At 36.5% G+C, this 16028-nt stretch overlaps 1 protein-coding gene across 1 annotated transcript in view; it reads left to right on the top strand.

Moving 5' to 3' along the window:
• Positions 1-16028, top strand: part of LOC124268369 (mucin-5AC-like) — a 62377-nt gene that overhangs the window by 4677 nt on the left and 41672 nt on the right. The window contains exons 8-15 of the mRNA XM_046703339.1: positions 284-486; positions 729-998; positions 1215-1302; positions 1673-1789; positions 2133-2335; positions 2576-2845; positions 3064-3152; positions 13459-13535. Of these exons, the coding sequence (XP_046559295.1) occupies positions 284-486; positions 729-998; positions 1215-1302; positions 1673-1789; positions 2133-2335; positions 2576-2845; positions 3064-3152; positions 13459-13535 (1317 nt within the window). The remainder of the gene's footprint in view (positions 1-283; positions 487-728; positions 999-1214; positions 1303-1672; positions 1790-2132; positions 2336-2575; positions 2846-3063; positions 3153-13458; positions 13536-16028) is intronic.

Below are 16028 nucleotides of genomic sequence, written 5' to 3'. Positions count from 1 at the left end.
GTCCTTTTACAATGCTTTGTCAGACAAAATTTCGAAGTTTGACACTTTTGCCCCCAAATTTCTTTGTTAATGCCGAAAAACCAATACAATTATGTCCCCAGCTTGGATGTGCACAGTTGCGATATTGTTGATGTGATATATGTATAAGTGTGGTTGTCATATCCCCGATGTGCTGGGTTAGTTAGTATTGGTTATTTTAGATAAAAGAATGAAGACGTACGACTTGCTTTCACAAATACTTCCAGAAGATGTTATAACCCATGGTTGTATGACATCGTTACAGAAACGACCCCATGTGACAAGATTGATCTGATGAACCCAAGTGAGAACCCATCACCAGCACCGACATCATCCCCAGTCGGTAATGGAGGAGACAACCCTCTGTCGGAAATACCTTTGGAAGAGTCACCCTTCGTTGACTCAGTGAAGGGCACATCTCCAACGATCTTCACTTCAGTGCCTTCTCAGGAAACAACCAACCCTCAGGTATATTTGTAGAGAGTATGTGCTGAATGAGAAAACAACGTACATAACATTTTCGGATGTGAATAAACGCTCATGGAGTGAATGATAATCTATATGGTATGCTGACGAGCAGTTTCAAAGGTTTGTGTGAAAACATTGGATTGACGAAAGTATGACTGCAAAGAAGATTTGTATTTTACCGTTTGATTGTACTGAAACAATGATCGAGTGAAGATAATAAAGTATTTGTTTGAACTTTGTAGGATACTGAGTTCACTGTCAAACCTTCGACTGATAAGATTATCTTGGTAACCAAAGAGAAACCTGACGACTTCACAGTCAATGGGACACCAGTTGATACCTCTAGCAGTACCGAAGGCACCGTTGATGGCACACCCGTTTTCCTCACTACTGTGCCACTTACACCAAGTACAGATCCAGTGAGAGTAATCACTCCAGCTGGAAAAGACAAACCTGAAGTCTTCCAAGAAATTGAGGGCAATCCGGATCCAGCAAATCCTTCTCTTTATGAAGTAAGTATTTGTTCAAGGTTTAGACGCTGCACATTTGAAGAAGTGATTCCCAGTTCTTTTGACTGCTTTCTTTTGAAAATGCCAGATCTCCGCTTTTATTGATTAGCCTATATGTTCGATGTCTATAGTCTTGAATGTATAAACTTTCCTTTGCATGGTATATGTTGATGTATACAGTGATTATGTGAAAGTTGTAAGTTGCTTTTTCATGTTCAGGTTCCCGTCAATGGTCCAGTATCAAAAATTCTTGTGCCAGAAACTAGCTCGGTATCTGAAATTGTCATATGCCAGCACGAGACAACAGGTAAGGCTGCACATATGTACCTTGTGTTTAAGAATGCTTCGCATTTCTTGGACCGAATGGAACCATCAATCTGATTTAAGCGAATAAGATTTTAAGATGGCTTCATTAGAAATGCTCAATAGATGTCAGTCACTCAGATGGATTGCATTTGAAACATCTTCAAAAACAATGAGTAACCTGACTCGGATTGTACACTTGGATATTAAACTGTTTGTTTGTTTGTTACTTGAAGCTCAGAAACAAGTCAAAGACATAGATCTGTGATATAACTCAAATACCGTGTCTGATGACGACAATGGTTAAATGTCCTGTTTTTGTTGATAAACTGCAAACTCTGGAAGCACATATATAATTCAATTGTTTCCATTAGGGACAACCACAAGTGGAACAACTACAACCAGTGCAACGACAACCACAAGTGGAACTACCACAACCAGTGGTACAACAACCACAAGTGGAACAACCACTACCAGTGGAACAACAACGGGTAAAAGAATTAATGTCACTAGTTTAGGTTGTGGTTCAGTACTAAAATGTTAATGTATGTCCTTTTACAATGCTTTGTCAGACAAAATTTCGAAGTTTGACACTTTTGCCCCCAAATTTCTTTGTTAATGCCGAAAAACCAATACAATTATGTCCCCAGCTTGGATGTGCACAGTTGCGATATTGTTGATGTGATATATATGTATAAGTGTGGTTGTCATATCCCCGATGTGCTGGGTTAGTTAGTATTGGTTATTTTAGATAAAAGAATGAAGACGTACGACCTGCTTTCACAAATACTTCCAGAAGATGTTATGACCCATGGTTGTATGACATCGTTACAGAAACGACCCCATGTGACAAGATTGATCTGATGAACCCAAGTGAGAACCCATCACCAGCACCGACATCATCCCCAGTCGGTAATGGAGGAGACAACCCTCTGTCGGAAATACCTTTGGAAGAGTCACCCTTCGTTGACTCAGTGAAGGGCACATCTCCAACGATCTTCACTTCAGTGCCTTCTCAGGAAACAACCAACCCTCAGGTATATTTGTAGAGAGTATGTGCTGAATGAGAAAACAACGTACATAACATTTTCGGATGTGAATAAACGCTCATGGAGTGAATGATAATCTATATGGTATGCTGAAGCAGTTTCAAAGGTTTGTGTGAAAACATTGGATTGACGAAAGTATGACTGCAAAGAAGATTTGTATTTTACCGTTTGATTGTACTGAAACAATGATCGAGTGAAGTTAATAAAGTATTTGTTTGAACTTTGTAGGATACTGAGTTCACTGTCAAACCTTCGACTGATAAGATTATCTTGGTAACCAAAGAGAAACCTGACGACTTCACAGTCAATGGGACACCAGTTGATACCTCTAGCAGTACCGAAGGCACCGTTGATGGCACACCCGTTTTCCTCACTACTGTGCCACTTACACCAAGTACAGATCCAGTGAGAGTAATCACTCCAGCTGGAAAAGACAAACCTGAAGTCTTCCAAGAAATTGAGGGCAATCCGGATCCAGCAAATCCTTCTCTTTATGAAGTAAGTATTTGTTCAAGGTTTAGACGCTGCACATTTCAAGAAGTGATTCCCAGTTCTTTTGACTGCTTTCTTTTAAAATGCCTGATCTCCGCTTTTATTGATTAGCCTATATGTTCGATGTCTATAGTCTTGAATGTATAAACTTTCCTTTGCATGGTATATGTTGATGTATACAGTGATTATGTGAAAGTTGTAAGTTGCTTTTTTTTCATGTTCAGGTTCCCGTCAATGGTCCAGTATCAAAAATTCTTGTGCCAGAAACTAGCTCGGTATCTGAAATTGTCATATGCCAGCACGAGACAACAGGTAAGGCTGCACATATGTACCTTATGTTTAAGAATGCTTCGCATTTCTTGGACCGAATGGAACCATCAATCTGATTTAAGCGAATAAGACTTTTAAGATGGCTTCATTAGAAATGCTCAAAAGATGTCAGTCACTCAGATGGATTGCATTTGAAACTTCTTCAGAAACAAGGAGGTACCTGACTCGGAGTGTACACTTGGACACTAAGATGGCGTTGCCAATTTTTTGTTTTTGTTTTTGTTTTAAGGAATGCGTACTAGGTCTCTTTACGGAGTTACTTTCATAATGTACAGTCTTGTACACTGAATAAGTATGCAGAAATGGTGGTGAGCTTAATTTACCTTGCCATATTTGAAAAAGATTATCTTAACATCTCTGTTTAAAACATTGCATAAAACTTGTTATATCTCTACAATCTTGGGAGATCCATACATATGAAAAACCAATCTCCATTAACAAGGTACGAACACGTGACACCCAACTGACACCACCATGGTCGTCATATGACTTAAGCATTAAATAACATGCCTTTGGAAAGCGATTATTTTCCATGTTCAACTCTTTCAACATCAGTCAACCAGAGGGATTTACTGTCATGACACCGAGTTCCGAGAGACTCTGAGGTCATAGATGAAGCCTATGTTTATCAATCAAAATATCAGCTGGTAAATCATTATTACTACTACATATCATACACCATGTGAAAGGTCTAATCCTACTGTTTATAAATATGAAAGTTATTTTTTCTCATATTATTCAAGTAACACGACTACAACTTAAATAAGTTAATGTTTAATGAAAATGCAAGCTTACACATTTATATGTCCAGATAAACCACGAAGGAAGCAAAAAAATGAGGCGATTTTTTTTCCATTTGTAACGTCATAATATCCCCTTACCTTTTTCTTTTATATTTTCATTGTTACGTAATCGGAAAAAGATTTCTGAATTAATACTTATGGTCGTCTATTTCCCGATATCTGTGGCTTTCCGCTCAGTAACATGATACAGCAGCGTGAAATACCTCCGTTTTCGAAGCTTCGTATGAATAACATGTGAGGCGATTCGTTTGATGGCGGGTATCGTTCGAAAGCTCTGAACATCAACAATATCACTGTACCCTAGCCTCGTGAAGAGTATTTTCACAGTTGTAAGAAGCGATTTTATTGGATAAAGATTGGTTCTTATGACGCTCATTTGCCTCAGTCTGTTATAAGGATCGTGATTGGTCAAAATCAGACATGTGACCTAAGGCAGCCAATCAAATAACAGAAGTGGATACTGTCGTCGTAAACGAAAACCCGCAGGTTCAGACGAAAACTTTTGTGTAAATCATGCTATTCTGAACGTGTTACAACCTATTGAACTTAGTGGACGTATCGTGCTACGTTATGACCTGTGACAAGAAAGTTTAATGCATATATTTTAGCATTAAACATCGTGTCCGAGATGTCACTTGAATTAGATTACACGATCGCACAACAAAGATGGAAATAGTAATTTGTAACGTACATTTGACAACTTGTATGAGTACTGTTGTTGATTTTATTTTTCCGTTTATTCAATTTGGTTAAATATTATCTCGAAACATCGTTACATTGCTCTTTTGACAACTCTGATGTGGACCCGTTGCCGAAGCATGTGTCCAAGAATCGTTGTTTTCAATAACATTGCGAAAAATAGTATATAATTCTAATTCTGTCGATTATATATGGCCATTTGAAATGTAATAAGTGTTTTCAGGCATTATTTAAAGTGATAGATTTGATAAATGAATCATATCTTAGTTAGGTTCCTAAAATTATATATCATTTTAATGCGACTACTGCCTGGCCGGTTTTCCGGCCTACGGTGTCGGGGACTGGTGACGTCTTGCCGGTTTTCCGGCCTACGACGTCGAATGGGTTAATAGCCTTGTATAAAGTATAAAGTATAGCTTTACAAGATACATATTTACTGACATCAAGGTATTTCTCCAAGAAAGAGCTGTGTATCTTTTCAATAATTTCTCTTACTGTATAACCCATATTTTAGAACCATATAACAGTATGGGTGCTATTTTGGTATCAAATATTTGAGTAATTATATTCAGTGGGATTAAAGGATATTTCTTAATACGCTGCCAAGTGCGAAAGGAGGCCGTTTTAGCTTGATTGGCTAACGTTTCACATGCCGTTGACCACACAAGTCTTGATAAGAACATTATACCTAAATATTTATAATATGATACAACATTAACCTTTTCCCTAGCATACGTCCATTCTCAGTGTGTATTTAACATAGCCTCCATTTCTAAACACGACGATGCAGGATTTATCCAAGTTTACCTGTAAACCCCATTTATCACAATACGTTGCTAACAAATCAAGTTTCTTCTGCAAACCAATAACAGTGTCATCTGCTAATGTTACATCATCAGCAAACAGAAGTAATAGGATATCATCAGTCCCATCTCTCACAAATATGCCGTTTGTTAGTTACTTCACGAAAAGAATCAAAGATCTGATTGATACAAACCGTGTTGTGAGAATATTTGATTACAATAGCTGAGTAGACATTAGTTTGTACATAATGGAACAATCTTTTTGTTTATGGAATAGTTGTTATTACTTTTGTTGGAAAACTAGGAAGGAACTTTTCAATTAATTTGTCTATTTCTTTTACAAGGATATAATATTTTCGAATTTCGAAATAATGTGAAAGATGAATAACTGATGGGCTCCTAATATTTTGCGTGTTTACTCTTGCTCTGTGTCTTGCTCCTAGCTCATTTGTTTCTTTTAAGTTTTAGAAAGTGTCGTAGTATGGCATTAACTTAAACACTTTTGGAATTCTTGTGATAAAGTGTTTTGAAGGCAATAATATCTATGAAACGTGATGCGTAAATCTAAGATGTTGAAATGTTGAATGGCTTAACTCATGCAATAGGTACCTTTAGAGACTTTATTGTCTTTGGTGATAATATATTATCTGTAAGATATTAATAACACATGAGTAACTATATCTATGTATGCAGGGAACCTGAAAACGCTGTTGTTTATTCATTCTTTCATAGGGATATTTCCAATTATGATAACAACGATAGTAGTTACACGCTTTGTGAACTGTTGCATATGTGTTTCAGAACTTTATGATTTAGCATACAAGGGTTTGACCTTTCTCGATTAACAGAACATATGTTTTATCAAACTTTGAATCTGACCAGTTTCCTTCCATAATAATTGTGTTATATCATACTTCTGAAAAGAGAAATGTTGCAAATAAGGAAGTACAGTCTATAATTAGGCATGAGTACACATAGATAGAGAATGTCAGCGGGTTTTCGTCATCGATTCAGTTAGCAATTTCAGTGTGTAATTTGGAAGACTTTAGAAACGTCATCTGGAAGTGTTACTACTTCTGTTGACTGGCTAACTCCATGCGTTGATACGTGTGGACAGGGATAAGGGGTATATACAGCTTTAGTATTAATCAGCCACAGCACACTAAATGTAAAAGCATTTGTACAAACTCAAAATCACCCACGGGTTTCAAAGGAAATTGTTTCCAATAATTGACACAATATTTTTCTAATTTGTGAAAAACTCACTGGAATTTTGGAAGCTATTGATATTCTGAGAGAATTCAAGACACCGGGGTCAATCAATGTCTCGCCAGGGATAAATAAATGTTGGTATGCTGATCTTTAACCATTTGTTAATGTATATTTAAGCTAGTTCTGAATAGTGAAAACCTTCCGCTGGGAAGGCAACAAACATTTACTTTTAGAAAACCTCTAAATGTATGTAAATAAAGACCGCGAGCATATATGTGTGTACATTTAATAGGAACAACCACAACAAGTGGAACAACAACTAGTGGAACTACGACCAGTGGAACAACAACTAGTGGAACTACGACCAGTGGAACAACAACTAGTGGAACTACGACCAGTGGAACAACAACCACAAGTGGAACAACCACAACAAGTGGAACGACTGGTGAGTATGATGTGTGTTACAAATGATGAAACCTATGTTGACAGAGTATGGTGTGTGTTACAGATGATGAAACCTATGTTGACAGAGTATGATGTGTGTTACAGATGATGAAACCTATTTTGACAGAGTATGATGTGTGTTACAGATGATGAAACCTATGTTTACAGGGTATGCTGTGTGTTACAAATGATGTGTGTTACACATGTTGACAGAGGCTCTAGACTTCCAGAGGCAATGGATATAAAATATTCTGAATGTCCAGTTGTTAGGATTCTTATTGTATGAATGATACGTTGACTGACATTAATCTGGAGCACATGTCTGTGCTTCACAGCTTATATATTTATTTACTTATGTGCTATGTCCATGGTCATGGCTATTGACAAATCCATATCGAAGCCCGGGCCGTATTTATAAACTGCTATCGGAGGCACATTGAACGCAAAAAAAGAGAAAGAAAATCATTTTTATTGTCTATGTCTGTAACAATGAAGTTCACTCAGCACAGGAAAGACTCATTTTCAGTGTCATTTTTATAACATGCAATATAATATATAATATATAATATCCTAACCAGCAACCGAGCTTGAGAACCCATCTACTGTTTCATTTGTCAGCCGAGAATTCTGAATATTTTCATGTGTGCATGTAGGATATGTCCTTCAGTTTTGCAGTCAACATTGCAATTAATTAAATACGTTGAACGAATGTTTTACCTATTTCAAGGGGCTCTCCATAAGTGATTTGTACTTCAATTGTTAGGATTCTCGATGTAAATGTTGACGATAAGGACACCTTCTGAGACATTTAAAAAGTATAATAAGTTCACACACTAAGATGATAGGTATATTTTAGGCTATTAACTCCATAGCTGTGAGGGTCACTTTTGCAATAAGAAAATGTCTGACGTCAAATGTTGGATGCATTTCTGTGTTCAATGGCTCAGTTCGAGAACGGCAACTGCAGTTGTGTTTAAACAAAACGGATAAATGGTGTCTTGAAAACGGATTTAAATTTTTTAAATCCAAAACTAATTGTATACATTTCTGCTGTAAATACAAACCGCATAAAGACCCTGAACAATTTCCAAATGTCACACCAATCAAAGTTGTTAAGGAGGCCAAGTTCTTGGGTCGTATTTTCGACTCACACTTAACTTTCCTGCCACATATTATATCTCTTAAAGCTAAATGCCTGAAGGCACTTGATATGTTGAATTTCGTTTCTATTTAAAGTGGGGAGGGGATAAAACTACCCTCCTTCACTTATATAGATCAATGGTGCGATCAAAACTTGATTGTGGCTCCATCGTATATGGTGGAGCCTGCAAAAGCAATCTAAAACTACTTGATTCTGTCCACCACAAAGGCCTAAGTCTTTGTATTGGGTCTTTTAGAACTTCTCCTGTTGACAGTTTCTATGATGAGGCAGATGAGCCATCCCTTAACCAACGCCGTATAAACCTATCCTTGCAGTATATAACAAAACTATATTCTAACGAGTCTAACTCTGCATTTAACTGTGTCTTTAATCCATTTTATTAGGATTTGTGCAACAAAAAGTTTTCTCTTGTTCCATCTCTTGGCTAAGAGTTAAACCATTCATTTCTGTTCCAGGCATTGAGCTGGAAAATATATCTCCTTCCCGTCTTCTTTCTTCTCCTCCTTGGCAATTAATGAGGCCACAAGTTGACTAATGAATTACTAACTAACTAATGAATTACAATATATACAACCAATATAATCAATTAAAAAGTAAATATAATCCTTATTTACAGATGGGTCCAAGGATGGTGGCGCAGTTGCTTGTGCCACTGTCATTGGATCCCTAACACTATCTTCTAGAATACCGGATAACAGCTCTATCTTTACAGCAGAAGCGAACGCCATATTAACAGCTCTTAAATATATTCAAAGACACCCTAAAGATGAACAATGTATAATCTTTTCTGTCTCCATTTCGTGCCTTCAGGCTATTAAAAACCTATCCAGTACACATCCACTTTTAACTGAAATTATTGAATTATATAATGAACTTGCAACTGGCCAATGCGACATAGTCTTTTGTTGGTTACCCAGCCAATGTTGGCATTTCTGGTAACAGAATGGCTGATTTTGCTGCCAAAGCAGCACTCAACAAATATGTGACACCACTTCTCATTCCATACTCTGATTACAAATCTATCATTAGATCTTAAATCCGTGATCTGATGCAAAAGAAGTAGGACACCCAAGTAGGTATCAGACCAGATTTGAGGGGGTCATTATGCGGCGATGTCGCATTGGCCATGCTAGGTACACTCACGAATATTGACTCAAAGGTGAAGATCCTCTGTTTTGCATCCCTTGTGATGAAGGAATCACGATGAAGCATGTCCTGCTTCACTGTATTGATTTTTCCATCACAAAATTTAAATATTTCAATTAATTATCTTTTTTAAGATGTAAATTATCATGTAATAATTGGAATTTTAATAGAAATAGAATTATTAGAAAAAATTTTAACCAAATATTTTGTAAATAGATAAATGTTATTTTATTATAAAAGGTAGTATACATTAGCAACTGCGATTGTTAGTGGCTGTATCCTCAAAGGGGGTGAAAGTATCGTAAAATTATTGTCCTCCTGAGAGGATAGGTAATTTCCATGCTTTTAAAACGTAGAATATGTGTTAGTTTTGATTATGGCTAAATTTCCCTACCATCGCCATCGGCTGAGGGGATGGTGTAAATCCTGGTCCATGCTTGGTGTTATCCATACAAGTTGTTCTATATTGTACGTCTCAACTTTTAAAAATGACACTCAAACAAGATAGCAAAGGCACTGTAAGTCCCCATGGTCCTTAGTATGGTAATCTACCTTCAGTTGCTGGCGATAAGATTTTATATTGTGTTGTTTTGAAATGATTTAACATTTTACACTGAACTTAATCTAGTTTTTATTAATTTGTGATAATCTGGTCGTTATACTGTCCTTCGCTGCCAGATTTTTAAAAGGTATGAATATATTTTGTTCGTAGTACATAACTTTTTGTCATCACGATATGGCTGAAATATTGCCGATGTAACGTAAAATTTTAAATAACTCACTCAGTTCGAATAGCGAATTTGAATAAAAACAGGTGTTAATGAAGCAGATTCTTGAAAAAACTATCTGAGGCGAAGTATGATGATGAAAATTCCCGACAGATATGGGGACTATCCTGGATTAATGACATTCTTACAATATCGTAAAGTAGCGACTACTTCAAACATTGGCTAAAACAGTCTACGATTTCTCAATGATGACATTATGACAATTCTGGGGATAAAACCGTGCCGGAAATCTAGGTCCCGAACGTTTTTAAAATCATAATGTGCCTCAGTTCATACATACATTGGAGCCTTATTGATTTGAATGAGAGAGATCCTAGGGAAATCGCTCGGGTAATCAAATTTCCAAACAGACGATTTTCAAGAATATGGAACAGTCTTCTTTGAACATATTAAAGTCAATATTGTTTGTGCTTTTTTTTTTAAATAACGATTCAGACTGATAGGGCATGGCGACTAAGGATGATACGATAAGTCGATTCCTCTCCGAGAATATGAACCCTTTTTAAAACTGAAACTTTGACCTATAAGTATGTGAAAGGACATTGGTCAGTTATAATTCATCAACTGTTTGGCGGCTCTGTGGCCATAAACCAAGGAATAGGGGAAGCAGGAACAAATGACGATGTTCATAGGTTAGATTCGTGTCATCTCTCTTTAGTCGCTGTTGGTCATTACAAACATGATAAATCACAACTATACTTACAACCGGACGTTATGTACTTCCAGGTACCCCTTGTAGCAAGGTAGACTTGATGAACCCACAGGATAATGCAGCCACACCAACACCAGACGACCTTGGTCTGTCAGCAAATAACCTGTTGGAATTCCCACTGTCGGATAGCCCACTGGTTGATAGTGTAACTTCAACATCGCCCTCCCTGTATTCCCCTGTGGAGGAAACAAGTCCTGGGGTAAGTGTTGACACGACAACCCCTGAGAGGTTATGGTGAGCATTTTATAAATGTTACATGGCAGACATGCACAAACACAATTGTCGACCATCTTCCTGATGATATACATGTAGTGGAATACATGTATTTGAAAATATGCACGGGGTTTAAACAGCATGTTTACCCTTTAGCACTAGTTTCATCTATCTCTGAAAAATCAGCTTAACCGGTTGATTTAACAGCTGAGTGAGGTTATGTCAAACTGGATCGTTTTAGACTTTCATGGACCATTTTGTATGCAAAGTTTTCATCAAAAAACCCCTTCACCTATCCTTAATTTAATAATAAGCACCATTGAAGAGTATGTTTGTTTATCCCACATTCACTGACGTTGATCATGTTGTTATTTGTGTGCAATCACGCACAAATCTTTATTCATAAGAAAACAGATTTTAATTTTGACAGTGTTGATGTGTTGATGTTAGAATAGCATTTAGTGAAGTGCACTAAGGTTTACCTTTGCTTATATTCAGTTAGTATATATGGACGGGGTGGTGGTATGTTACAAAGGAGTTTATCAAAAGTGAAATAGGGAGCGCAGTTGTTCATGGACCAGTTCGAAATATTGCTGCTTGTGTTTTTGTTGATGGTTTCTATCTGGCAACTCTCGGAATATCAAGATTACAGAAACAACTTCATATTCGTGACTCATGAACAGACTGTATGGAGAGTTCGTACCTTTATTAGAGCATAATAAGTATCTATATATCTGGCATAGCCATACCTCTTAACACGATTATAAGGCTTTAATAAATGGTTAGGAATAGAGTTATTACTGCATGCACCAACGTGGTATGGAAGATGAATATCTTACTTGTCATAAGCTCTAACAATAATGGAAACCTCAGGACATTAACTATGAAAAATGTATTTCAATATCCAACCCTCAATATATTTCAAACACTTACCTGGAAAATGTAAAACACTGCTTGAGGAACTATGCATATTTATGTTGCAATGCTATGTGATATGACACAACAGCCATGATCATGACTTGACTCTTAGTTATGTAAACAAAAAACTTGTAAGAAAATACTATATGATTCGTGTTGCCTATCTCAAGACCTACACGTGAAACAAAATGTGTCAAGATGATGAACTTGATGGAATGATTGCATGCAATAAGTCACCATCGGCCCACATTACAGTTTACCTTTCATGATGAATTGTAAAACACTGTGATGAAAATACATGTATTCTCGTTTTTGTATAATTCATTCTTATGCTTTCTATCTCAATTCAACACATTTATTGAAGTTGACATGTCCTTGACGTGTTTGTTTTCACGAAATTTTTCAGAATGTTCAAACATTCCATTTTGTGGAATTGATACAACTACTGTCGAATTCTTTATATCTATATTACGTGACATGTATTCTAAGATTGGTTCTTGATTTTTTAATTCTTTGTGAATATCCTTTGAATGAGTAGAGTGCATGTTTCATTTTTAGTGGTTCTGAGTTGTTGCTTTGGAAATTACATGCCTCTGTGTACTATCACTAACAAATTGCACACCTTTCAATTTTTAAAACGTTTAGGGACCATTTGCCGTCCAGCCAAGAACCAAGAAGATTCTTCTTATAACAGACACAACACCGACTGATGTCAGTGTTAATGGTCAACCTGTAGATACAACCACATCTGTTAGTGGCAATAGGAATGGCAAGCCTATCTTTGTGACTGTTCTTGACATAACAGAGGGTGCACCCGTAACTATTACAACAACGGGGGGAGCAACGAAGCCGGAAGTATTTGAAGAAGTTGAAGGAGAGAAAATCCCTGGAACAGACAGCTTCAAGGTATTTATCCTTAGAAGATAATGCCAAACTGAAAACACCTTTATATTTATAACCATTTGCAGATTTAGCTGCTCTGATTTTAAGTTCTGTTTAACCAGGTTTATGCATGAGGTTGTGTTTGATTCAATAACGTGAACACATTATTCTTTCAGGTTCCTATCAATAAAGAGCTTTCGAGCATAATTGTGCCAAAGAACACTGATGTTGAAAAGATCGAGATCTGCGAACATTTAACAACAGGTGAGTATAAAACGTTTTACTTTTGGAAATACGTGTTATCTTTTACATTTTCACATATCATTTGCGTATGTTTAAATGGAGAAACATTCAGTGCGAATTATCAATATTCACATGTGAAACTATTTGTTATTTAGGCACAACAACCAGTGGAACGACAACCAGTGGAACAACAACCAGTGGAACAACAACCAGTGGAACAACAACTAGTGGTACAACCACCAGTGGAACTACAACAAGTGGAACAACAACCACAAGTGGAACAACTACAACTAGTGGAACAACAACCACAAGTGGAACAACTACAACTAGTGGAACTACAGGTGATTACATACGCACACTGAATAATCATATATTACACTACGTTACGTTTGAATGGTTACGGTTTAGATAAGCACTATCTCGGAACAGTATTTGGAACAGCAAATGTCGAGCTGGAACATAAAAAATGTAGTATAGGTCTTGTCAGAAGATAGTTGCACGTGTTGTGCATACAATATGTGGCATCAGATGTGGGAATCAATCTTGGTAACCTTATGATCCCTAGAACAATAGCAATGGATGCATCACTGTCATAATGTACATAAAAGAGCAAAAAGTTCTATACCGTTTTATTACTCACCCGTTGAAGATATCAATGTTTAATAATTTTACAATGTTATTACACATTGTGTAATAATATTACGTGCTGCCGTACGTATGACGTAAAACTGGCTTACAGTTATGACGTCACAATGCTAATACCTCTGTCACAATAGTATTAGACCTTGCTTTACTATTTTGCTAATGTTGGCTGAGTAATAAATAAAATACTAAACTATGTCCCGTGTAATACCATATTTATGAGACTCGTGAATGGTATTGGTATCTAACTCGCTTTCGCTGGTTAGATACCAAACCATTCACTCGTTTCATAAATATGGTATTATGAAGCCATCGTTTAGTATTCTCTATCTATATACCTAACAATGTGACAGACAGAACATGGTAGACACGTTATGGCATATTTGCATATTTTATGGTGATATGCCGATAGTGTATTTTAATTTTGTATATTTTGTTATTGATTGGTATCATGAGCAAAATCCTACATACATCCTGCATGCAGAATCTTTATTCTTGTAATAGAATATGCCATAACTACCCTTACACAACAAAATATGTTTGCCATAAAAGCCATCCTTTTAAAGGCAAGTAATGTTCTGATAAATAAGTGTAGTTTGGCCACACTGTAGCTATTAGAACTGAAATAATGTGCTAAATGTTACTTCTAGTTTTATTTCATTCATGAAATCATTACTATAGGGTCCTTTGGTTTTGCTGTCAAATTTGGTTTTGCTGTCAAATTTTTATTGAATTGCTCTATTCACTTAGTTGTCGATTTTTTAACAAAAGCAATTGTTTACTAGGTAATATTTAATTATTATTTACCAAATATTTATCTTTCATTTGTTTAGATAAGTAAGGTGTTTTTGTCAGCAATACATAACAATAACTTCTGTTCGAAATAAATTTACGTCATAGAAACAAACGTTACGACTATTTTATCACGTGTATATCTTTTAAGATTGGTAAAAATATAAGCCGTATATCATCAGCACATCAAGAATTAATCAGACGTCATTTTCGGTCTATAGTGATATCTTTTTTATGATAGCGTACTAGTTTTAGATTAAGAGCTGTGATACTCTAGTAGTTTTACTGTCCTTCAAAGAAAAACTATTCTCGTCATGATATGGCTGCAATATTGCCGATGTGACGTTAAACATGAACTCAATCACTCACTAAATTTCGACGATACAGCAATACGTTCAAGTCATGTGACCCTTTTGGAAACCATACCATGTGTTGTAGATGTACATATAGTGAATATTGCTGTAAATGTTCCTTGGATAGTGTCAATAAATAAGATCAAAGCCACTAAAATAATTTCACAAACATTTGAAGTTGTCAAATAATAGCTTTTTAGGCGGGTACCTTTCAATATCCGCTTATACTCCAAGGCAAATTTCGAAATCCCAAACAGTATGGTATTTGTGAAAACAGAAGACATTAGGCAGAAATCAGACCTAGAGGGGGCCCAAGAGTGTGGCGCGCATACATTAAAGCTGTCCGTAGTGTACACTGAAAATGACCTCTAATTCCAACCGGATTCCAATTGAATCTCCATACATTTTTGAGAACCTTAGGTCGTTACTCCCTTTACTGAATTATTAAAGTAGAGTTTTGACCCAGTTCAAGGTATTCATCCGATATTATGTTCCGGATAGGACAGGATGATAGGCCATCATAACGACTCCAGATGTAGAAACCTATGAGAAAAGCTTATGGTTATGCACTTCGTCAGAATTGTAGATTGATTGAAGCCGAAATTATCAACAAGGTGTATTAACATAAAATTTCATCAGAATACACTTTTAGTGTTCTATCGACTCCATAACAAAGGGGGTCGCCTTTGCCATTAAGAAAATTCTAATGCCAAATCTTTGCATACTTCCTCTGTTCAAAAGGTCAGTTTGAAATTTAGCCAAATCAAATGTCAGTGTTACGTCTTAAATGAAGATGAAATAGACTTACGGCAGGTAACAATAATAATCATGATAATAATAATGTGAACTTCTGTGGCGCTTAATTCCATACACCAAGTGCATGCTCAAAGCGCATACAAATAGACAGTTCACTATTACCCCGAATATCCCGCCGGGTACCCATATTCTGCTGGCTGAGCAAAGGTAATTTCGAACAAACTCACTTGCCTAAAGTGAGACCACAGTTGTCACATGTGCTTCGTTGTGGGACAGGACTGAAGTCCTAGA

Source organism: Haliotis rubra, unplaced genomic scaffold (assembly GCF_003918875.1).
Source record: "Haliotis rubra isolate DU_JTF1 unplaced genomic scaffold, ASM391887v1 Scf1375, whole genome shotgun sequence".
NCBI lineage: Eukaryota > Metazoa > Mollusca > Gastropoda > Lepetellida > Haliotidae > Haliotis > Haliotis rubra.
Note: the sequence above shows the minus strand (reverse complement) of the source record. Positions and strands in the feature narration are given on the sequence as shown.